At 45.0% G+C, this 25,430-nt stretch overlaps 1 protein-coding gene across 10 annotated transcripts in view; it reads left to right on the forward strand.

The window, feature by feature from the left end:
- PPP6R3 (protein phosphatase 6 regulatory subunit 3) overlaps window positions 1-25,430 on the forward strand; it is a 1,896,334-nt gene that overhangs the window by 904,036 nt on the left and 966,868 nt on the right. For all 10 annotated transcript variants that reach the window (XM_078682862.1, XM_078682861.1, XM_078682859.1 and 7 more), the window contains one exon: window positions 658-810. In XM_078682862.1, the coding sequence (XP_078538988.1) occupies window positions 658-810 (153 nt within the window). The remainder of the gene's footprint in view (window positions 1-657; window positions 811-25,430) is intronic.

Here is a 25,430-nt window from a genome sequence, read left to right on the forward strand (position 1 = left end):
GAATTGTGCATATTTTGTACTGCCCAAACATCGCAGTGGACTTGAGCAGTCTTTGGATTGGTGTACACTGTCACGTAAAAATATAGACGGCAAATAAAACGTATTTTGAAACAGATTTGTCAATATTGTATAACCCTGTAAGAAAATCATCCTATTTCATATAAAAGTACATAATTTCCATCATATATTATATCTGGATAAATATACTGCTAAAACTCTAGGTAGCATAATTGGGGGTACGTTTTTTGTCATTTTTGTTTTTATAAATATATATGTAATGTCACCATTTTGACATTCCATGACGTCTGTTTTTTTCAGTTGTATTTATTCGATTTTAGTCCTAAGCTTCTTAGAACAATTTGACCTTAGCATCTCTCCCTTCCCCTCTCCCATCCCAAATAACCTCCCTTCCCGATTCTCATCCAAGTATACAAAGAACAAATATAGGTATCTTTCCATTACATATCAGATATTAACTCAATCGTAATTTTAAGATTGCCTTAATGCTTGTAGTTATTTGTAGTCTGCTATAGTAAAATATTTTTGAAATGTTTTCAAATACTCCCAATATCCCAACTGTTTAGTAATAGAAACGCGTTTACAAGCAAAGAGTAACAGTGCCATTAAAGACAATTTTATCCCTTTTTTTCCATGTAGACCAGCGTAATGAAAACGACTTGGGGAATTCTCGATCCACCTGTTGGGAACACTCGCTTAAATGTAATTCGGTTAATATGTGGCCTCCTTCAGACAAATACACACAATATAAACCTGGAGTTAATTGAGCTGAATACTATAGGAACAATACTGGTAAGATTTATCTTTCTTGGTCGTTATAACTAGTTTTAAGCCCAAAACGGCATTGGTGAACAACTATTTGAAAAACGTGTAGCTAACTATCTGGATGATAACTACTTCAATAACTCATTATGTGATCCAAGTAGGTAAAGTTTGGGCTCACTCTGTCTCGGCACAAATTTGTTCAAGGACCCTGAAGTATCGCATTTGTACAAATTGTAAAAAAAAAAGGTGTCATCATTACTTCTCATGATGCATACATACGTATTTTATTTTTTGCAAATGTCATTTGTTATAACCTTTTAGACTATTTGAGAATGAAAATATTTTGTGACCTGATCCCCCTATAGAGTTGTTAGTATAGTTCACATTACATTTCTTCATTTGTTCAGAATCTGCATGTTGGACAGTAATGAGTAAAACCTGTCACATTAAAGAAAGGGTTCCCTTTTTGCTAAAGCTTGAGGAAAGCTCTGGCATAAATAAGGATCTCTTGACTGGGGGTGAGTGGTTGAAAAGTTTCAGCACTCCATCCATCATCTTGTTGTGTTTTCTATGTTTTTTTTAAAACAGATTTTATCAAATTACACATATACCACAGGGCTCTGAACCCCAGAGGCCTCTGCACAATCAATAAACAACATCATGACTTTGACTTTTTTGTTAAGGAAAAGAAATGCAGCAAGGATATAGAATGCAGATGAAACACCCCCCCCTTCTTTTAAGAAAACAAGAAAAGGAACCCCCCACCCCCCAGTTGCACATACAATCCATTAATCACAATTGGAGCAAGGCCTTGCACCACACCCACCACTCCCACCCATTCATGTATACAATCTAATACCTTGTGTACCCATGGGGTAGCATCAATCTGGGGGGGGGGGGGGAACCCCCTTTATGATCGGCTCCAGCATCAGCCATGATAGTCTGCCCCCCGCTTCCAAATTTTATAAGGTCTTTGCGGGCGACCTTTAGCTAACAAAATTGGGAATTCAAATCCCATACAAAAGTCCAGACCCCTCTTCCAAACAGACACTAATGGTGGAACCGGCGCCTTCCAAGACCTGGTGATATCCCTCTTTGCTAACGTAAATCCTAACATCATAAGATGGTGCTTATAAATGTTGCCCCCAATCCCATCCATAACGTGTAGCAATACCAACTTCGGCGACCGGGGCAGCTCCCAGCCTAACACTTCCGAAAGGCAGGACATTACTCCTCTCCAAAACCGCACCAGGGGAAAACAATGCCAAACCGTGTGTAGCAGGGTCCCCTCCTCCTGTTCACATCTAAGGCACATCGGGGAAACTATCCTGCCCGCCCTCCATAACCGGACCTTTGTAAAGTAGACCGTGTGAAGATATTTGAATTGGATAAGACTCTGACGTACTACTATGGCCGCCTCCTGCGGGGAGGCCAGATCCTCCATCCAGTCCTCCTCATCCATGGGGCCCAGGTCCTCCTCCCAAGTCCTCCTGAGATTCTGCAGGGTGGGGGAAGCTGTTTCACCAATGTCTGGTATATCTTGGAAATTTTGTGGTCCTGACTTTCCCCCATAAATATCTTGGCTTCCACCAGACTGAATTCGGCTAGTGTTTCCAGGTACATCAGACTAGGGGAAAGGGCATGGCGGAATTGAAGATATTTATAAAATTAAGACTTAGGCATCTGATAGTAGCCATGTAGGTCTTGAAAGGATTTCAAGGTGGTCCCCCCTCATGACATCACCAAGAGTAAAGATGCCGATGTTGTCACAACCCCGAAACCCTGATAGAGCCGCCAAATGTGGTAGACGCCCGTTATTCCACAGTGGTGTCTTCCATTTCAACGTGTTCCACCACCCTATCCGCCGCAATGCCTGCCGCCAAATCCGAAAGACCACGCAAGTCACCGACGGCAGAGCCCTGCGCGCCGATGCAGACTATAGGATCGTGTGAAGAGCAAGATCTCCCATGAGGCACCGCTCCACAGCGTACAATGGGTCGTTCCGACTCCCATACCACCACTCATTTAGGATGAGTAACTGTGAGGCCATATAGTAGGACAATACATCTGAGGTCGCCAAGCCTCCGCAATACGTGGACAGGAAACATGTCCGCAGGGCTACACGCACCGCCCCTCCTGCCCACAAAAACTGCCCCAGCGCCCAATTCACCTGTCGAAACCAACGTTGGGGAATCGGGTATGGATAATTCTGCGGCTGATATAGTAAGCGCAACCATTTTAGATATGGCCAACCGGCCATAGATAGACATCGGCATGCGCGACCAGACCTTCAGATCATCCGAACGCGTTCCCACACTGGAGCCACGTTTCTCCCCCAAGCCACCGCTGGAGACTCTGAAAGGAACACCCCAAAATATTTCATGATTAGTAACCACCCGAACCTACCCTCCCCCCCCCCCCCAATTGCCTACCCTCGACGCGTTCCCATGAAGCCATTATGTAGATTTGCTGGGATTCATGTAGAGACCAGACGTTTCTCCAAAAATCTGCATAATGCAAAGCAGTCGCGGACCTGTTCTATTCACGTTCATGAAGAATAACACATCATCGGCATAGAGCGCAATACGGTCCGACATCCCATGATCCCATTCAAAGCCCATCACTTGCGCATCTATGCGCACCCATGCTGCCAATGGTTCAACTGACAACGCAAAGAGATGAGACAGTGGGCAACCCTGCCGGGTGCCGCTCCCCAAGGAGAAAGTGGAGGACACCGCGCCAGCCACCTGTACTGAAGCAGTAAGATCAGTATAAAGCAGAGACAGATGGGACAGGAAGCGCGGGCCTAGATTGAGACGCGCAACAGAGCGAAGAGATACACCCAACTGGGGGAATCAAATGCCCGATCCATAGCCGCCGGGGGCAACGCCGCTTGCTCGCTTTGTTCCGGAAGGACCTCAACAGCCAACTGAGCACAACATATATTGGGTCTGGTCACCCGCTGGGGCATAAACCCTGATTGATCTGGGTGGACAATTGTGGTGATGTGAGCCTGCAGACGATTAGCCAGCGCTTTGGGTAAAGTTTTCGCCTCAATATTGAGGAGCGAAAAGGGGCGATAGGAAGCATGCCTCCAGTCACGTCGAAGACAGCCCCGCGACCCCTTTACTACCCGAAGATAATTGGGCCCTAACTGCAAAAATAACTTCTTAAAAAAACTCATAGGGGAACCTGTTGGGCCCCGGTGCCGTGCCTGAATTAATGTCGCCCAGGGGGGCACCCAATTCCTCCTCCGTTAGCGGGAGATCCAGCTACACCCTCACGTTGAACATCGAAACCTTCTCAGGGGTCTCACTGATACTTGGTCCTTTTAAACCAACAAAAAAGAAATTTGCACAGAAAGCTGTAATATAAAAGTAACATCTTTAATAACCTCAACTGAGGGAGACTACGTCACACAAGTCTTAGCAACTGAATGAGGCAGTCTAAGGAGTACAGAAACCTGGGCCCTTATATATACTTAGGGTTACGTAGTCCGCATAAGACCAAGGGGCAGTCCTGGCTCATATAAGCATGCAAAATGCCTAATGTGGGCATACAAGATCTGCTTGCTCAACAAAATGGGAGGAGAGTTACTTCTCCATACAGCAGCAAAAATAGCCTGACAGTTGTAAAGGAAGAGCAGGTGCATTCTACTAGCTAGGCCCTTCTGAGCATGTGCAAGGCTCTGAAGAGGGAAACGGCACATGGCGAGCACATGGCTACCAAAATACAAAATGGCTTTCAGCTCATGCTAACAAATCCCTCCAATCTTTAACAGATAGTCCTTTTAGCATGAGCTAAAGACATTCCTATGATCCAGTGGGAACATAGAAAATATTTGCACATTCATTTTCATAAATTTATCAATATCCTAATTCATTGCTAGGTGGGCATTTTCCATTCTAAACAGTTCATTAAGTGGGTATATATGAGGTATAAGCAGGAATGCAAAGGGAACAAAGCATCGGGTCATAATTAACATACAGATAGCAGGAGAGTAATGACCACTATTACCAACAGAATTATCATTTTTCCCAGTCCCAAGCAAATCCTAAAACCATCTAGTAAATATTTTCAAGGCTCCTAAGCATTTAAGTGACCATTCATTTAGATTTCAGAATAGCCAACAGCACATATCTAATAAAAACCTTTTCAATTGATTTTTACATTTTTATGAGGGCTAGATCATTAATCATATTTGGGACCAGGAGGACCACTCAGGGCCATAGGAATTAGGACGAAGAGCTGCAAAGGGCTGCTGCTCCTCAAAAACGGGACATCTAAATGGGTACATTATTGACAAAAAGAAGTCCTTGGGGAAATTGAAGCTGCTGTAGAACCAACGAGAGGGGAGTCTTCTCCCTGTGTCCGTTTGAGCCTCACAGGCAGGCTCTTGTTGTTTTCATGGTGGAGCTGCACAACTCGCAACTCAAGAATCACAGCCCAGTTTCAAGGGAAAAGTCTCTTCTTTCAGGACAGGGCAGTCACCCACCAGGGCAAATGCTCTTAGCGATCCTGTCCAGTGTCTCAGGCAGTGCACCAGTTTTCTTCACTTCAATCTAACAGGCACCAGAGACACAGCACCTGTACCCTAAACTCAAGTCCTTCCCTAACTCCTGTATTGCTCTGCTGGCGCACTGCTCATTCGTTGGGGCCACACATTGCATCCAGTGTACCCAGGTATCTCTTGACCAACAAACAAAGGAGCAAACTTACATTCACTTCGGGACCAGGATTCAAAGGCCTGATGCTAGGATCTTTGAAGCAACCCTGGTTTCAAAAGGGGTCACCTCAAGCAAAGCCTCCGTGCCATTCTGGTTGGTCAGTGACTCTCAGCTGGGCATCAAACTTGATTCACAATTTCTCCTTTCTGGTTTGTGACCCTGTCTTTCACCCAAGACAGTGGCAGGGGTACACACTTCATTCCAGGCCTTCCGCCTTCACTGAGTTACTGGTTGCCAGCAATGCCTATGCTGGTTATCTTCACTTTGGCTTCAAGCTGGAGAGGTACTGACTCTGACTCCCCAGGCTGAATCTGATCTCCGGGCCCCTCTGGCAATGTTTGTAAGGCAGCAAATATCTATTGGTGGACAGAACAAAAGTTCTTTAGACAAGGCACAGAAACAGCCTATCAACAATGAGGATGGTCTCCAAATACTTCCTAGTCTTAGGACACCCCATATATTAGCAAGGCACCCAAGAACCACTTTCATCTATCTATGAGAGAGTAAAAAAACAACTGCCTAGACCTATTGGCAAGTATAAAAGTAACTCTTTGTGAACGGACAAGAGTAATACATCACCCAATCCCAAGCAGCCAAGGAAGTGTGTGTTCATTTACTAAACTCAGAGGAAAAGAGAAACAGCACCGACATATCCTAAATCCTTATATTGGTGTAATTCTGTGTACTAATCTGAAAACCCTCAAGATAAAAAAAAAATATTTTACACTTTTACTTATAGATTTTAAACTACTTGTACAGGACTGCGGACACTTATAAAATGATTCTTCTTAATAAAAGCACCTACATTGTACGCTTAGGACAGTGCTCTCATATTATAGGAGAAACAGGAAAATCTAAAACTGCTAATTTGACAGGGATCCTTATCTATAAAACCTTTCCTTCAAAACATTTTTTGCTAATGATCACATGGGCATCTTCCCTGCGTTCTACTTTTCATGATCCAAACTATGCAACATCAGCTCTAATAAGGACTGTCAGTTTATTTACAAAGACTAGCTAATAAAAACTAGCAATGTCCTTGCAAAACATAGTAGCATGAGAATAACATACACTAATGGTGTTATCACCTAAGAATTTTAGAACATAAACTACCCACATCTAGTTCCCCTTAAAGATCAAAATAAGGGAACAACAATCTAGACTACTGATCCTGTCATATTTTTATCAAACAGGATGGGCAGTAACATAACATATATTCTTATTCATTTTATTAATGCTAACTATATTTAAAACCGTATTACTGAATAGGCAATTAAATGTCTCATTGCTATTTCACAGACAACTTAGACAGGCTAATAAAACTTGAGAAAAAGAGAGCAACATACATTTTACCTAGCCTTAATTTGTAGAGGAGCTAGCCTCCTTCCCCCATTTTGACAGTAGGAAACCTGAAACAGGTTTGACTTCTGTCAACACTATCAACCCCTATTTGTAGCAATTGGGCATAAACAAAGTTATAGGAGGTACATAGCACTTTGGCTAAAAAAAAAAAGGAATACACAAACCTCAATCCTTTTAGCAAATGTACAAGTGAAACATGAGAGCGAATGAATTCAAGCTAAATTTCATTGGCTCAGCCCTAGTAAGCGCCAAACTAAAAGCATTAGTGCTGTATATATTGCCAAGCTCACATATACAATTGTGTTGTGCTATATTCATATGAGTGCATAAAAACTTGATTTTGCCAACAAAAAATAAGCACAACTCCTCCTCCTTTCCCTGAGCTGCCATCTTGTCTTTCAAAAAGTTTCAGATGTCAAAATGTCAAAGCAGACCTTGATCTGAGAGCCCTGCCAGGCTTCTAAATATAGAACTGACTTTTAACCCTTCCCAGCTGTACTATTCTGTGTGCAATGGTTTCCATGTGGCTTGTCCAATTCAAAGTCACCCCTATTTGTCAGTTTATTAACTAATGCTGGTTTTATACATTTATAAGCAGTTTGCAATATATGTGTCTAACCATATAGAAGCCAGCTTTTTGTATTATACTTTAATGTATCCATTTACTGAAGCATAAGGCAATTTAAAAGCTGCTCTGAATTGCATAATTTATTTTTAATTTAGTGAATTTTGCCCAATTTCCACTTTGATATTTGGGGCACTTAAAAATGAATATCCTATAATTTTTGCGCATAATATTCATCCTCAGAATGTTCTCTACAAATTCCAGAGAGTGGGCATCAGAAATATATCATTTATACCCTTATAAAAATTAGTGTGATATTTCATATGCAAATTTCCTCATTATGCGGTACAGCACAACTTAAATTTAATTTTGATGCTAGGAGGTCACAGTATGAGTATTAAGCTTTATAAATATTAAAAAACGAATTTAAAAGCACTTATTTTTAATAATTTTGTTCATAATTAATAACAATTTTTTTTTTATAAAAACCATTCCTTTTTGATAATTCCACATATGAAAAGCAAGCTGCATCCCTTGCCTATCATATTTAGACATTCATTCATAAGCCTAAGCACAGAAGCCTAACTTGAAACATTAAACATTTTGCACCACTTTTTAAAAGGACAATTATTTAACATCAGAACCACGAATATGCTTATAAAAAAGGCTTTAAGAAAGGAAATCATTACTTTAAATGTTTTCCTGTTATCCAAAATAATGGAACCTGATTTTTTGTAATGTTTTAAAATAGCAGTCTGAAATGCAGTGTTTCACACCATGTTTGCACTGAAAAAAATCTTCGCTGAATCAACATCCCTGTCTCTCCCGTGGCCTACACTCAAAACGACAGCTGCTGCTTAAATGACAGTTGACAAAGCTGTTGGGAAGCCTTTTTTTAGTGTTTGAATGTAAGCACAGTGACAGTCTATTTAAAATTGAGGCATTTCAAAGCATGTTCTATAATGTGTTTAGTTCAGCAACATCCAATTTACTCAGATAATGTGTTTGCCTGTTTATATCTAACACAGTGTATCTAAGGAAAATGTTGTAACATTTTATAATTGTGGATTGCAAAACACACAAGTTCGTTATTGAGGCCTATGTTATTCCTATTGAATGTGAATTCTAATTTTATCTATTAAGCATTAACAGTTTGTACATGTGCATAGTTACTTGCTCTATAAATTTAATAGTAACATGCATTTATTTAGCATATCTTATGGTTTGTTTCTTGGTTTTAATTTAATTTAATTTAATATTAATTAAATTACATTTTTCATAAGACTGATGACAGCAAGAAAACACAAACGCATTGAGCTCATCCAAGACATATACAGAAGGGGTCATACACTCAGAACACATAATACAGCGCGCTTAAGGCTAGCAATCCTTTCACAAAGAGCGCAATTGCGATTTACTCACAGAAGTATCACTAATGGGAAAACCACAAACCACATAGACATTTAAACACGCATTTTACCCACAGATCAACACTTAGGACAGAAACAAAGGACAGCCCACAGACTGTACTTAAACCAAACCATTTGTGGTTACTAGTTGTAAGTCATATTTACAAGAAGAGCTTCTCAATAGTATTCCAAAAGACTGCAAAAAAAAAACCAGCCCAACAGACTGTTTCATTTTCAAGTAGCCAAAATACACTCAATTCACTAGCTTTGTCTGGAAGAACACCAAAAAATCACTCTGCATATCTCAAAAGTGCACAGAAAATGATCCTTGTTTGTATTATTGTCATATTTTAATTCCATGGGGATACAGAATCACCAAGGAAGAAATGTTTTTTATACCTAAACCTATTTAGGTATTCCCTCAGGGGAGCCGGCTAATACACTTCACATCTCACCATGGTACCTCCAAAAAGCAACACATTCTTTGATGTGTGCTTGAAACAGGCATGCCAAAAATATTGCAACATATGCAAATATTATAATCAAAGTAGCACTTAAGGTACTCTTGTACTGTGTGGCGTTCAAATCAATCCAAAACAGAGAAAAGCCTCCTCATTACCTGCCTTCATAAATTGCAATTTATATATTACATACATACAAATACAAATATTGGCCAATCATACAAATCAAAAGCCACAGTAAGTGTTACTAAACTACCTTACCAATACAAGGCATCAAAAACCAACAGCAAGTGCCGCAGAACGACTCTTACCAATCAAATGGTGGCCAAATTCTAACTGCCAAGTTCTGAATGACATAACGGTCGTTTTTAGAATACTCACGCCAAAAAGGTTCTCAGTCAGGAGTGGTAAAACATCATGTGGAGGATCAAAATCAGGAAAACCAGAAATATACTGGGCTGCAGAGACAGAGAATCCCCAGAATCTCTATGCACAGAGTACCTCCTTAGTAGAATCCTGTCCTGTCCTCCTCAGTAGATTTCTTTCTCCTGACAAGCTCACTCCCTTAGATAGCCACTTCTCTGATGAGGTTCCACGTTGGAGCGCCATTTGAAGAACATAGAAACCTTCTCAGGGGTCTCACTGATACTTGGTCCTTTTAAACCAACAAAGAAGAAATTGACACAGAAGCTGTAATATAAAAGTAACATCTTTGATAACCTCAAATGAGGCAGACTACGTCACACAGAAGTCTTAGCAACTGAATGAGGCAGTCTAAGGAGTACAGAAAACTGGGGCATTATATATGCTTAGGGTTACTTAGTCAGCATAAGACCAAGGGGCAGTCCTGGCTCATTTAAGCATGCAAAATGCCTAATATGGGCATACAAGATCTGCTTGCTCAACAAAGTGGGAGGAGAGTTACTTCTCCGTACAGCAGCAAAAATAGCCTGACAGTTGTAAAGGAAGAGCAGGTGCATTCTACTAGCTAGGCCCTTCTGAGCATGTGCAAGGCTCTGAAGAGGGAAACGGCACATGGCTACCTAAAATGGCTGCCAAAATACAAAATGGCTTCCAGCTCATGCTAACAAAACCCTCCAATCTTTAACAACGTCGTCAAGCAGAGCTCACGGAGGAACAATGTCTAAAAACCGGCCAATCTCGTCTTCACCGAGACATTCGTTAGGGGCATACAGCTCCTTGAAATACGAGAAGCTTTCAGCTATATCTAGGGAATCCGTGAGGTGCCGCCCATCCGGGCCCACTATCCCAGGAAGGGGCTGAGTGTGGAACAACCCCTCACAAAGTCTATGGAGCATCTTACCGGATTTATCTCCCCATTGATATATGTGGCTGTGGGTAGCCAACCAGGCGAGACAAGCCTCATCCAGGAGGGCGGCGTAATTATGCTGCGCCTGTACTAACTGCCGTCGTATATGATGTCCCTCCCCACTACGACGTTCAAGATCACCGATAGTGGTGCCCGCCTCCTTCCGAGTCTTACGAGCTGTTGCACAGTAGGAGATATCTACCCCCGCAGTGTGGCTTCATCGCTTCCCACAGAGGTTCAGCGTCCGAGACCGACCTCACATTAAGCGTCAAATATTGATTCAGCGCATTCTCAAGGCACTCCCTATAATCCGCCTTCTGTAAATTCCATGTAGAGAGACGCCAGCGCCTCCCGCCCAACCCATTCGCAGAACAATAGTAATCGGCGAGTGATCCGAGAGGCCTTGTGGAAGAATATCAGCCTCCACCACCCGGGCTACCAACGCACGTAGGACTAACAAAAAATCGAGACGAGAAAAGGAGTTGTGTACAGCGGAAAGATAGGTGTAGCCCTGCGCCCAGCCATGCATCTGGCGCCAGGGATCCACCCAATCCTGCCCTGACACCAAAGTGGAGAGTTTCGTATTCTGGTGGACCAGAGCACCCTCCCCGGGTCTCCTGCGATCCAAGGCAACATCTAGGACATCATTCCAATCCCCTCCTACCATGGCCAGGCCATCCAGCATATCCGCCCATATGGCCATGAGCCACTCAACCAATACACAGGACAACGGAGGGGGGACATAAACACATCCCAACACCACCGGCTCCTCCCTGATTGTGCCCCGTAGGAACAAATATCTCCCCTGAGAATCCACCCACGTCTTAGTGTGTGTATAGAGGTCGTACCAATATCGCTACCCTCCGTGACCCCCGTGTAAAGTCAGCATGAAACACCTGGGTTAACCCATATCTCTGTAAACAAAGTGCTTTCGAGCCCATAAGATGTGTTTCCTGTAGCATAAGGATATCGACATGGGCCCTCTGAGCGTACTGAAGAATTGCCCCCTGTTTAATCTTATCTAGGGCACCTCTAACATTCCAGCTTACTACTCTAAGGGTTTCGGGGGAGACCCGGGCCTACTCGGGTAAACCCGCCATGGGCTACATCGAAGAAGAGGGAAGGTGCGAGATAGGGGCGTGGCCCATGCACAGTGATCTAGGAGTGTAGCAATGCAGTGCGACATGAGAACAACTAAAAAAACATAACCCAACAAACCCCCCACCCTACACTTCAATAATGATGAAGCATCTGTCACGGCAGGTGATGCCTGCAGACCCCAACAGGGAGTCCCGGCGCACCTCAGCCAATGGATCCCCAGTGTACAGCCCAAAATCAGCGGGCAGCCCCTCCGCTGGACACCCAACAGAGAAGCCGGCCTTCACATGAACTTCTCTGATCCTTTCAACAGTATCTGTGTTGTCAGGGGTCTAGAATTCTCTTCTAGCTCAAGTGCCTGAGGAGGCCTGTCGGGAGGCCGAGCCAGCCCGCGCAGAGACTCTGCAGAAGCAAGACAGGCGATGGGATCTGGACCGCCTACGATCTTTAGGGTTCAGTTAAGACTGCTTTCGAGCAGCCTTACCTGACGACGAGTCAGAATCTCTCCTAGGCGGTGAATGAGGACACAAGTGCACCGTCTCATACGTCCATTGGAACACCACCTCCTGTGTGCCAAAGAAGTGGGTCCGGGAGTGGTATACCACCCATAGCCGGGCCGGGTACAGCAAGGCATATGGAAGCTTAAGCTCTCGGAGTCGTGCCTTGGCATGTAGTGTTGTTCCTATATTCCCAATAGGCTCTGCTCATTGGAATAGTGTATCCTGTAGTTTAGACGTAGGACTGAAGTCGACTAGGTCTCTACTGAATATACTAGACTTAATTGTGAGTGACAGCTAGCTCAGAGGTCACTAGAAACTTTCTCGAATGAACAAGAAGGGATTAGTTTCTGACAACCGCATAAACATGACAACTTTGTTTCCCAAGAATAAGAAATGTATCTCGAGTCGCGGAAACAATAGATAGTTCTTTCACTCAGTCAATCGTGCATGCTTCGTTTCACCAGAAGTGCAGAGAAATAAAGAGACGGGCGTTTTCATTAAAAGGGTATTTATTGAACAGTCTTCTTTATCATGCAGAGGAAATTAACTGCTACAATCGTAATACTGGTTGCAAAGTACAATGCGTACAGTACGAATAGTATTATAAAATAATACTGTAAAAGCATGATATGGTTCTAAGCCATATAATATATAAAAATATATAAAATACATACATTAATAAATAAAGACTAAAAGTACTCAACTGGTGCTTCTAAAATACGCCTACCCCGGTGTACCTAACCTAGGTCTAGTACAAGGGAAGAAGTAAGTGAGGTGTAGCTTAGTTTCAGTATTCTTTGCCAAGAATCTAATCCAAGAATTCTCCTAGGGTCTAATCAGCGCCGTACCTTGGTTTTAGAATGTAGGTCTGGTATCTCTCTCTCAGGACTCGATTGCCCAGCAACCCGCAAGGGTAACCTGGAAACACTGGAGCTGGATTTCTCGGCTGGAGAAAGTACAGCGTCTCGGTGCGTCAGCTGGAGGTCGGCTTCCTTCGGCACTTGCTGCAGCAGGGCGCGTCAGGCAAGTAGATCGTCTAACTGCTCCAAACCACCGTGTGTTTGTTTGGACCAGTGTGGGCATATTTATACCTTGAAGGTGCAGAGTTTGACGTAAGATTGGACATAATAACGTCATTAGAGACTTTATTCTCTTAAAACTCCATGAGTTTTTAGATAAATCAATATTCATGCAGTGGGAGGTCCCTGACTGCTGAAGGCGGGTTTTTCCAAGAAATCGTTGTACATTTTTGGAACTAGTGGAAGTAGCCAAGCCGTATTAGGACTACTTGAGTCATGTCTTAATATGGTTATGATTTCAATGCCTATATAAAGATACGGTGTTTTATACCTATATGAGGGCATGAATCAGGAAAATTACACTAGGGTCCTAAAACGCTATACAACAGGCCGCCAGGAAAGACTGTCTCCGTTGTTGGACCAGCTTTGTGTAGTCCGGAATTATCAAAATGCGTGCGTTATCAAAACAATGGTCCTTTGGCCCTAGCTTGTTTAAGGATAACATCTTGGTCGTGGTAGTTTAGTAGCCTTGCAATGACTGGCCTCGGCAGGCCCCAGGCGGTGGTTTGTGCATGAGGGCACGATGAGCCCGCTCTATTACGAAGCAGCGGGACAGGGACTCCGGAGGGAGCCAACCCTCCAGCCATTGGGGGAGGAACTGCTCCATATCTCCCCCTTCGCAGCCCTCCGGAAAGCCCATAAAGCGAAGGTTGTTGTGCCGGTCCCGGCCCTCTTAGTCTTTCCGTAGAGATGTAACCGCAACTTCCACCCCGTAAATCTGTGTTTTGGTCTCGGTAATGCAGTCCACTGCATTCCGCAGATGCTGGCGGAGAAGCAAGACGTCGGACTCAACTGTCCCGATCCTAGCCTCCAGGGCATCACGAGATTGTGTGATCGCAGCATTGTCCAGTATCTCCGGGGTGTCTCATTGGCCCCCCACTGGCGTCGCCGCGGCCGTCCCTGGGCCCGTTAATTTGTCCAGTGTACTTTGCTTAGCGGAACATAACCCACACCCCGCCTTAACACGGGTCATTGTGTCCCCTGGGGCCCGACCTCCTGCGTGAAAGCACCAGGAGACTCCATGGGAAAGGCACAAGCACTGCAGGTCCAGGACCACCACAACCCAATATGGCCGCTGAGCACTGGGTCTCAACAGCCCTCAAGGAGGAAGCCGGCGCCGCTCTTTTGTGATCCCACCCAATTGCACATAAGGTGAAATGGCCGACCCTTGCTGCAATTGCCTCAAGAAGTACTCATGAGCCCAATTCGCCACGCAGTTACTATGCCGCCCACCCCACCACCTCCCCCCGCGACCAAAAATGGCCGCGAGGGTATGGCGGTACCAGGAGAAAGCGCCACTATCCACAAATCTCCAGCTGCGTTGGGGCATGGACTCCTCCCCCTGGGCTGGAGCCAGCAGGTCTCCCTCAGGGCACACCGGGCACAACACTGCTGCCGGGTGTCACCCACGCAATACCGCTGCGGCCCGATTCAGGCCGCCAACAGCACTGCCACCATTTCAGGGCATGGAGGGGGAGGGACCCGTCTCTCGCCACTGACACCGAGAAGCCTCTTCCCCTTCACCGTGTAATCGGCTTGAGGCCGAGATGGCAAGCATCTTGCAACGCAAGAAGGACTTTGACAAGAAAATGAAAATGTACATCATTCCGTCAAAAACCACGCCCGAAGCTGAAAAGTGGGTGCGGAAATTCAACCACCGACCACACCAGAACCTTGCGAGGAACAGGAGGAGGAAGAGCTATACCACTGCGACGCCGAAGGGGAGGACGACTAGGAAACTTACCAGGGCTCAACATCGTCAGAGACGCAGGACTTGCAATTGCCGGATCTCAACGCCGAATCACCGGAAGGTGTGGAATCCTATCCTTCGAGGCCTTCGCTGCCGGACGACATAGGAATCTACAACCAGGTCATCAAAAGAGCTGCAAATGCATATGGAGTGCAGCTAGAGCATACGGTGAAATGGCCGACCCTTGCTGCCATTGCCTCAAGGAGTACTCATGACCCCAATTCAAGCGCCAAATCCAGGTGCAGGCGGGCTCCGCCTGCCCGATCCAGGGACCCCAAGATGCATACACTGCCTCTCCACGTAGCTCCGGGGCAAACCAGGGGGTGCAGAGGCACAACCACAGTGGCACCACACAGTTACTATGCCGCCCACCCCCCCACCTCCCACCCCGTGACCAAAAATGGCAATGAGGACACGGCGGTACCAGGAGAAAGCGCCACTATCCACAAATCTCCAGTTGCGTTAGGGTGTGGACTCCTCATCCGGGGCTGGAGCTTGCAGGTCACCCTCAGTGCACACCGAGGCCCAACAGTGCCGCCAGGCGTCACCCACGCAATACCCCCGCGGCCGGATTCAGACCGCCGACCGCGCCGCCACCATTTCAGGGCATGGAGGAGAGGGAGGCCACTGACACCGAGGGGCCTCTTCCCCCTCCTGACCCCCCTCACCGTGTAATCGGTTGCTGCGGGTGACTTCCTTCGGCCTGGCCGATGCCACAGAGCTCCACACTCACTCCGCACCGCACACCAGCCGCTACCTTTTAAGATGGCGTCTGTCTGTTTCCTCTGGGCCACGCTCCAGGCCGCCTCAGCCGCGGCTTCTCCGGGCAGGCTAGAGGCAGAAGGATTGCTCTCGTCCGTCAAGCACCCCCCAGCTGGGGCGCGCACAATTTCACGAAGCGTAGTCGGAGGGAAGGATAAATTAAGGATGATTGTGCAGGCTGGACGGAGCTAGCCTAGCACACGTCCACCATCTTCGGCTGCTAGGCCACGCCATGTGTTGTCTATGTTTGCCATAATTTGCAAAGGGTATACCCAAATGTTGAACGGTTGCTCGCGGTGCCACTGGCTTCAAGCTAGCTTGGTTGATTAGGGGTGATACCCCAAAACAGGTCCTTGGATGCTCGTTTCAGGTCCAGGGAGGACCTGGCATTAATAGTCTGGGCTGGACTGTTCCCATGAGGAGCAGGGTGAAGACTGATTTGCATCTAGCTGGGTCCAAACCGGGTTGGCATAGTGAGCAAAAGGACGATGGATTAAACCCAGATATCTTGACTGAAGGTGAGTGGTTAAAAACTGTCGCAGGTTTGTCCATCTTGTTGTGTTGGTTATAAATAAGGTTTTGGATTCACTATGCTGTGCATTATTCTGCCATCTAGTGGTTGGGTCCGAAATTGTGTTCTTTTTTTTCGTGGCCCAGGTGAATGTCGACATACCACCATTTGGTGTCCTTCGAGACATTGACACGCTTCCTCCGGAAGCTCGCCATCTTTAGATTCTTTTTTCCACCGTTGGGTCTGGATCAACAGTGAAGGAGCTCCAAAACTTTGGAGAGAAAATCTACAAGATTGGAAGATAACCGGAGAACTGGATTAAGAGTCATGTACAAAGGACGACAAAAGAGGAGAAATAACATTGAAAACTTCGACTATTCTTCAGAGAACGCGCACTCAGGGGGCTCCCTGGAGGCGGTGATGGACCAAACTCCCTTTAAATTTTGCGCAAACTGCCACCACAAGTCGGCGCAGAAGGACCAACATCCAGTTTGCAATCTCTGCCTGCCGCTTGACCACTGAATTGAGAACAAACGCCTTCGGGGCATTCACCCCAAAGACCCTCAGAGTAAGAAAGGGGCAGAAAGAGCAAACTACAGTATGCAGGGAACACCTCCATCGCTCCGAGATTTGGGACTCTCTAGTGGAGAGGAAGACAACATCGCTGAAGGGGCGGAAGACGCCAGAGCCATTGAGGTGGAAAAGAAAACATCGAAGGAGATAAGAGTGTTAGAACCCCAAGCACTCCACTGATAGTCTCAGAAGTGAGTCAAAGTCCTCGAAAGGAGCATTGCTGTCAAAACACTAGACATCGGCAACTGCATCCAAGGGCAAACAGCCAGTCTGTTCCTTCGAAAAAGACTCCCAGACGGTGAAAACCCAAGATAAGGGAAAGGCGTCTAAGAGCAGCCACGAAAGGGATGGTTCGACATCGAAAAATGAAGGCCTGAAAGCGGCTATAACTTAAAAAACTGCGAAAAGGAAAGCCGAAATACTCAACGCTGAACACGCAGCCGAGATGGAAAAGAAAAAAAAGCTTGAGGCCGAGATGGCAAGCATCTTGCAACGCAAGAAAGACTTTGAGAAAATTAAAATGTACAGCATTCTGTCAAAAACCATGCCCGAAGCTGAAAAGTGCGTTGCGGAAATTCAACCACCGACCACACCAGAACCTGGCGAGGAACACGAGGAGGAAGAGCTATACTACGGCGATGCCCAAGGGGAGGAAGAAGAGGAAACTTACCAGGGCTCGACATCCTCGGAGATGCAGGACTTGCAATGGCAGGATCTCAACGCCGAATCACCGGAAGGTGTGGAATCCTATCCTTCGAGGCCTTCGCCGCTGGATGACATAGGGATCTATAGCCAGGTCATCAAAAGAGCTGCAGACGCATATGGAGTGCAGCTAGAGGAAGAGAAACCCCAATCATGCTTCCTCTTGGAGAAAGTGTTGCCATCACAGACAAGAAGCCAGTTCCTGCCCATGCTCCCAAGTGTGCTGGACCAGGGGAAGGAGGCCTTCAAGGAACCTGCCATGTATAAAGCAGTAGCCCCAAGGACAGAGAACAAATACAAACATTCTTCAAAGGACCCTATGTATATTAGGGGATCAGTACCAGCTGACTAGGAAGAGGGCAAATATACCCACAAACACAGGACCACCTCCAGATAAGGAGAGCAGGAGAATGGACCTAATGGGGAGGAAGTTGGAAACAAGTGAGACCATCCAATGGCGTATCTCCAATTCTAATGCGCTCATCAACAGGCACGCATACCAGCACTGGGAAGAAGTGGGCGAACTCCTAAAACACCTGCCAGAGCAATTCCAGAGAAGGGCGAGTCACCTGGTAGAAGAGGGAAAGAACATGGCAAATACAGGTCTGAAGTCTGCCCTAGACGCAGCGGAGACATCAAGCAGGTAGATGATGCTTGGAATAAAAGAAAGGAGGCATGCCTGGCTAAGGATCTCTGGCTTCAAGAATGAAGTTCAGAACAGCATTCTCAACACACCCTTCAATGGGGAACAGCTTTTCGTCGCGCCAACTCAAATAGGACAACGAAACAGCTAGGTCCATGGGGGCGCTGCAGTTCAGAGGAATGAGAAGAGGAACACAATCAAGCAGGCTAACTGGTAGGGGGAACCACCAACCTGTGGCACCACACCAAACCTGCCAAAAGGGTTATCAAGTTGGTAATCTGGGATAAAAGCAGGGACAGCAGCAAAGCTAGCAGTACCCGCCCAAACACAATCGTTTTAAGGGCGCGCACAATGATGGGGAAACTGACAGAGGGGGTCAACACCCCACATCCAAGTGACTCCGCAGTAGAACCAACGCACATGCAGCCAACATCACTAGGGGTGCGTAAAGAGACAACTCAAAGACAAAAGACCAAATCAAGATCAGCAACCGTTCCTCCAGCCCACAATACCAGTAGGAGGCAGGATAAAACACTTCCTCCAGAAGTGGAGGAAGTTCACATCAGACAAATGGATACTAAACCCCATACAATACGGTTACTGTATAGATCTAGGAAAACCACCTCCAAACAAAAGGCCAAGAGGCAGAGTACACTCTGCAAAGGAGCATGCACATTTGCTGCAGGAATCACAAGAACGCCTAAAGCAAAGAGCCATAGAAATAGTACCATACAAGGAACGGAACAAGGGGTCTACTCCAGCTACTTCCTCATACCAAAGGTAGAATGAACTTTATGGCCAATTCTGGATCTAATATTCTTGAACAGGTTCATAAAAACTCGAATTTCAAAATGACATCACTCCAAGAGGTTATACCACAGTTACAAAGGGGGATTGCATGGCAACTAGCGACTTAAAGGATGCTTACTTGTACACCCCCATCAACAGCAAACGCAAACATCTACTAAGGTTTATGATCAACAATACTCACTACCAGTTCACTGCTGGCATTAGGACTCCAATCCGCACCAAGGGTTTTCAGAAAATTCCTGGCAGCAGTAGCAGCACACTTAAGGAGGCAAGGGGATACATGTATTCCCATACCTAGGCGACTGGCTGGTAAAAGCAAACTCCTACAACAAGTGAAAGCGGCACATGAAAGAAGTCATACAAACATTAGCTCAACTAGGGGTTTCAATCCCTTGGGGAAAATAATCAATGGAACCAGAACAAGTGAAAATATTCTTAGGTGCTGAGATCAACACCAGACAGAGCAAGGTGATTCCAAGTGCGAAGAGAACTTTGGCAATATTGAAGGAGACATGTCTGTACCACAAGGGGCAAGTTCTGACAGTATGGAGTCAGCAAACTGATGGGAATGATGGCGTCATGCATATGTTTGGTTCCAAATATCCGCCTACACATGAGGCCATTCCGAGAATGTATTCAACAGCAATGGTCACAGGCAACAGGGAGTTGGGAAGATCTAGTGGTTGTCACGCAAGCAATACAGCAAGAATTAGCGTGGTGGAACAAAAGGAACATAACACAAGGGAAGCCTTCCACACAACCAACTCCAACGTTGACCATCACTACAGATGCCTCCCAGATGGGATGTGGAGCACACACAAGCACCCTCAAGGTGAGGGGGTTGTGGTCACAACATGATGCGATAAAGCACATCAATTACCTAGAACTAAAGACAGTGTTCCTAGCCTTAAAAGGCTTTCAGAAACAACTGTACGGGCACAGGGTACTAATCCAAATGAACAATACAACCATGTTCTACATCAACAATAAAGGAGGGGCACAGTCAGTGACACTATCAGTGCTGGCACAGGCAATATGGAGATGGGCAATTCCAAGACAAACTTGCTAGCAATACATCTACCAGGGAAGGACAATGTGGAAGCAGACAGACTCAGCATACAGATGTCGGCATCACATGAATGGGAATTCCATCGACAAGAAATCCAAAAGATATTCCACAATTGGGGAACTCTGCAAATAGACCTATTTGCAACACTCCAAAATGAAAAAACTTCGCATCCAGACAACCGTGCAAACCGTCCCTAGGGAATGTGCTATGGATAAGCTGGTCAGGGACATTTGCTCACACTTTTCCACCAATACCACTGCTATACAGGGTATTAAATGCAGATTCAGCAACATGATGTGAATACTGATAGCACCTCAGTGGGCCAGACAAACTTGCTTCTCACAGAGCATGGAGATGGCACAAGCGCCCGCACACAGGTTCCCCACAAGAAAGGACCTGTTAACAATGCAGAACGGAAGGGTTCAACACCCATCGGCCGGCGAGCCTCCGCCTCGCAGCATGGCTCCTGAAGACCTAGAGTTTGCTTGGAGAGGCAAGAAGACCCACCACAACAAAGTGCTATGTAGCAAAGTGGAAAAGATTCTCCGAATGGTGCATTAGGGAGAATCTACAAAGAAAAATTACCAAGGAATCAAAGGTACTAAAATACTTAACACATCTATTACAAAATAAACTGAGCTACACATCTGTATGGGTGCACTTAGCGGCGATAGTGGCTTACACACGAGGAGAAACAGGGAAGAGTTTCTTCACCTCCCAAGTAGTAAAGAGATTTCTAGAAGGAGCACATCTCTACGAAGAGTGAGCAAATTACAACCGCTAAAAGTACAACAGCCCTACTTACAAATACACAATGATAGGATTGTAATGCGAACGGACCCACATTTCATGCCAAAGGTGGTGTCACGCTTGCACAGCAATCAGACAAAAACTACCCACAAGCACAGAAAGGGTGTTACACACACACTGGACGCCAGGAGGGCAGTAATACACTGTATAGAAAGGACAAAAGAGTGCAGAAAGACAAAGTAATTCTTTGTGTCTTTTGCCAGCTGTTTTTTGGGACAGGTTACCAAAAATACCATTGCACAGTGAATTGCACAACCCATAAAATTCTCCCACAAACAAGTATGGCAACATTTACTAGGAGCAGCTCATGCTCATTCAACATGGAAGAAAGGAGCACCAATTGCGTTTCTAGCAAACACACCTATTTAAGACCTGGTCCTCAGTGCACAGGTTCACTAAACACTACTGCGTAGATATTCAATTGTACAAGGAAGCGCAAGTGGGACAGAAGGTCTTACAACACATATTCAGTAACCAGAGCTCATATTCCACCCAGCCACCACAAACCTAACAAACCGCTACAAAGTCAATGCACAGCATAGTTAATCCAGAAAGATTCATGCTGCAAAATATATAGTTTCTTACCTGTCTGTATAGTTTTGCCGCTTGAAGACTTTCTGGATTCCCTCGCATTTCCACTCTCCGCCAGAAAGATGACAGAAGCTAGACTATTAAAACAGGAGAAAGACTTTAAAAGGAAAAGAAGTAAAACATGAGGAAGAAAAAAGAATCCAAAGATGGCGGTCAAAAGTCGGAGGCGCGTCAACATCACGAAGGACACCAAATGGTGGTATGTCGACACCCACCTGGGCTACGAAAAATAAAATAAAAAGAATACAATAATTCCGGACCCAACCACTGGATGGCAGAATAATGCACAGCATAGTGAATCCAGAAAGACTTCAAGCTGCAAAAGTACACTGACCGGTAAGAAATCATATGATATGCCTTAATGTCCATTGTTTTATATTTATAGGGGGTTGTTCTTAGTGGGGAAAAGGGAACGTAGAATTTTCACACTCGTTAAAGGAAGCTTGAGTGCAGACATGTTCCTGACTTTTCTCGAACTCTGCCCCCCCGCCTCCCTCCCACTTAGCTTGTATCGCAACCCTCTACCAGTTGAGGCATTCAGATATCCTTTGTCTTTCCAATTGATCGGTCTTAGCGGAGTTCCTACTTCTTCTTATCACATATAATATTTCATTTAGTAATTTACTAGAATTACTCTTTAACAATGTTTTCTTCATTGATTTGGCCTCTGACCAAAGCAAGCCTCTGCTTCACATAGTTTTTGGCCTGTGGGCTACATTTCTGAGCCTCAGGGCCCAACTCGCCCCCATCCCGTGCTCCTGACATTTGACTGAACTGTGCTGGGGTATGGGCAAAGAGCTTGCCTTAATTTACTTACCCCAAGATGCACACAGCCGTAGGCCAGAGTCCGAGGATACAGGATTTTTAAACGTTATTTTTATTTATTTATAAAGTTTGTATAGAGTGAACATGACCCTAGTGGGTATCAGAGCACTTTACTTGACGAGGGGTAGGGTATCAATTGGACTGGTAAACAAAGGGACAGGTACACATGTGCATGACAAACGTATATGAAGTACATAGCATAAGAAGCTTGATCTCAATTATAGTCGGTAATAAGATGATCAATCTCCGAAGAGAAGTTAATATGGTTACATTTCCATAGGCAAGGATAAATTGTCTTAAGGTTAAAAACGTAGTCAGTAAAAAAGATTTTGCTTCTTATTTGAAGGCGGCGGTAGAGGAGATCAGGTAAACATCTGATAATAGAGAGTTCCATATCTGATGTACAACAACCGAGAAAGCTCTGGTGCCCTTTTTCTTTTTGTGGGTTTGTTGGGGTTTCAGAAGCAGGGTGTGCGCACTACTGTAGGGTCTGGAGCCCCCTGATTTTTCCAGCTTTTGAGCCCGGTATTGGAGGTATTGAAATGTAGCCAGGGTTCGAAAAATCCCACAAATGGTACTAGTCCTGCAGGACTAATACCTTAAAAATGTCCTCGACCTAACTGCAACCTACTTGACCTCCGTCTCTGAAAGCGGAGCAAATGTGACAAGATAACGAGATTGAAAGGCATCTTTATTGCTCACTAACTTTGTGAGCAATAAAAATGCCTTCAAATCTTATCTTGTCACATTTGTTCCGTTTTGATAGGCAGAGGACAAAAGTTGGTTTGTTTTCCTACTCGCCAGAAAGGGCGAGTAGGACCTAAAAACATCTCGTCCTTGTTAAATTTAGCTCGATTATGCGAGCTGAATTTTCTAGCCCTGGTAGCGCTTTTTGTCAAGCATGCAATTTTTTATTGGATACTTGCTTCATATGGTAGCCAGTTCTGGGTTTTTAGGGCCGAGGAGGTGTTTCTTTTTGTTCCAGAGACTAGTCTGGCTGCTACATTGAGGGAGGCTCTTAGAGGGGCCAACTTGTATCTAGGTAAGCCACATGGTGTGGCACTGTCATAGTCCAGTCTGGGCAGAACAAGAGCTTGGCCTGCTTTTTTTTAGGTCTTCATGATTTAAGTTTCTGTAGAATGCACAGTTGGAAATTCACTCCTGTGGTGGCAGCATTAATGTTTTCCTGCATGTTCAGTTGTTTGTCTAATGTAATACCCAAGGATCTAGCAGAGTCTATGATGTGAGGGGAGCAGTTAAGGGCTGTAAGATGTTTTAACAAAGGCTCGATCTTGGGGGTGTTATTCGGCGGTGAGATGAGAAGAAATTTGGTTATGGTAGCGTGAAACTTAAGATGATGATCTGTGAGCCAGAGATGTGAGTTTTGCAAGATAACATTGAGGGATATGATCTCCTGAGGAGGTGATTTTGAGATACAACTGAGTATCATGAACATACATATGATAATGGATGTTAGCAGATTTTAAGTAGTATGCTAGTGGTTCCAGGAATAAATTGAAAAGAATGGGGGGGGAGAGAGAAGATCCCTGTGGGATACCCAGAGTTTTTGCGTGTGGCTTAGATAGATATTGGTTCATTTTGACTCTCTGGGATCTGTTTTGGAGGAATGAGGAAAACCATTGCAATAAGACCCCTGATGGGCCCTTCCTTTGTTCCTGTATTTTAAATAGACCATGTTTGACCGTGTCAACGGCGGCCGATAGGTCAAGTGGTATCAAAAGGCATGATTAATTTTGATCCTGCATTTTTAGTATGTCATCAACAACATGGGTAAGTGCAGATTCAGTGCTATGACCTTGACTGAATCCTGATTGGTGTTTCTCAAGGAGTTGATAGTTGTCTGTGATTGCAGAGTTGGATCTGGACACATTTTTCTAAGATCTTTGCAAGAGTAGGGATGTTGGAGAGGGGTCTGAAGTTATTAGCATCAGAACCGTCTGCGTTGGCTTTTTTAAAGTGGGGGTTACTTGTCCTGCTTTTAGGCAATCTGGGATAATACCTTTGCGTAGTGCAGTATTTACAATCTTAGTTCATAGGGGAAGAATACATGCTTAGATCTCTTTGAATGTAACCAGATGTAGAGGGTCAATGAAGTGATAAGCTGAGTTTAATAATGAAAGAATGTTGTAGATGTCTCTTTCGCTGATTGTTGAGAAGGTGTCCCAAGAGGCATTGTTTTTGGAGGGGTGCCTGTATTGGTCGCTGACTTTAGTTCACTGGGAGGTGTAAGAGAAATTGGATGAGGCAGCCAATGGCAGTTCATTCGCTAGTTGTAGTTCATCCTCTATCTTTGCAGCTTTTTCCATGAAGAAGACAGCCAGGTCTCCATAGTTTGTGAGGGTGCTGGATTCAATGTCAAATGGATTTGATGTGTTATGTGATTGCTGTTTGATTATTTCGAATAGTTTTTTGGGCCTATTGTGGCTTGGTCCAGCTGTATTCTGATGAAATTAGCTTTCATTTGTCTTATTCTTCTGTTGTATGTGTTCCTGGTTGACCTTAAGCGTTTTAGAAGTTCCAAGGACGCGGAAGATTTCCAGGCTCTTTCTGCTATTCGTAGACTTTGCCTTTTGTTGTTCAAGTTGTCATTGAACCAGGGCTTTGATTTTTTTGTTATTGGATGTTTTTTTTTTATTGAAAGGAGGCGATAGTTTATTGCTTCCAATATGGAAGTATTATAGAAATCTGTGAGGTCCTCGACATCATCCATGTTGGTCTGAGGTATTATTGCAAAGGGTAGTTAGGTCATTGTGGTTTATGTATTAAGATTCCTTTTCCAATTGATATTTGGCCACATCCCGCACCAAGCTGCTGGGTCTCTGGTAACACCTTGCGATCCATACCTCCACAACCCACTGTGCAATCACCTTCAGCAATCTGATGCACCTAGACACCATACCCTTGAATGTGTTTGGCTTTCGACTGCAAAAGACAAATTGTTTTCTTCTCTTTTGTGCCTTTGGTTGCGGTATCGCTGCTTAGCAGGATGCTGTAACCCCTCTATTCTTTTCATTTTTCGCCTAATTAGTGGCAATTTCTCCTCTTGGGG

Source organism: Lissotriton helveticus, chromosome 3_1, assembly GCF_964261635.1.
Source record: "Lissotriton helveticus chromosome 3_1, aLisHel1.1, whole genome shotgun sequence".
Lineage (NCBI taxonomy): Eukaryota > Metazoa > Chordata > Amphibia > Caudata > Salamandridae > Lissotriton > Lissotriton helveticus.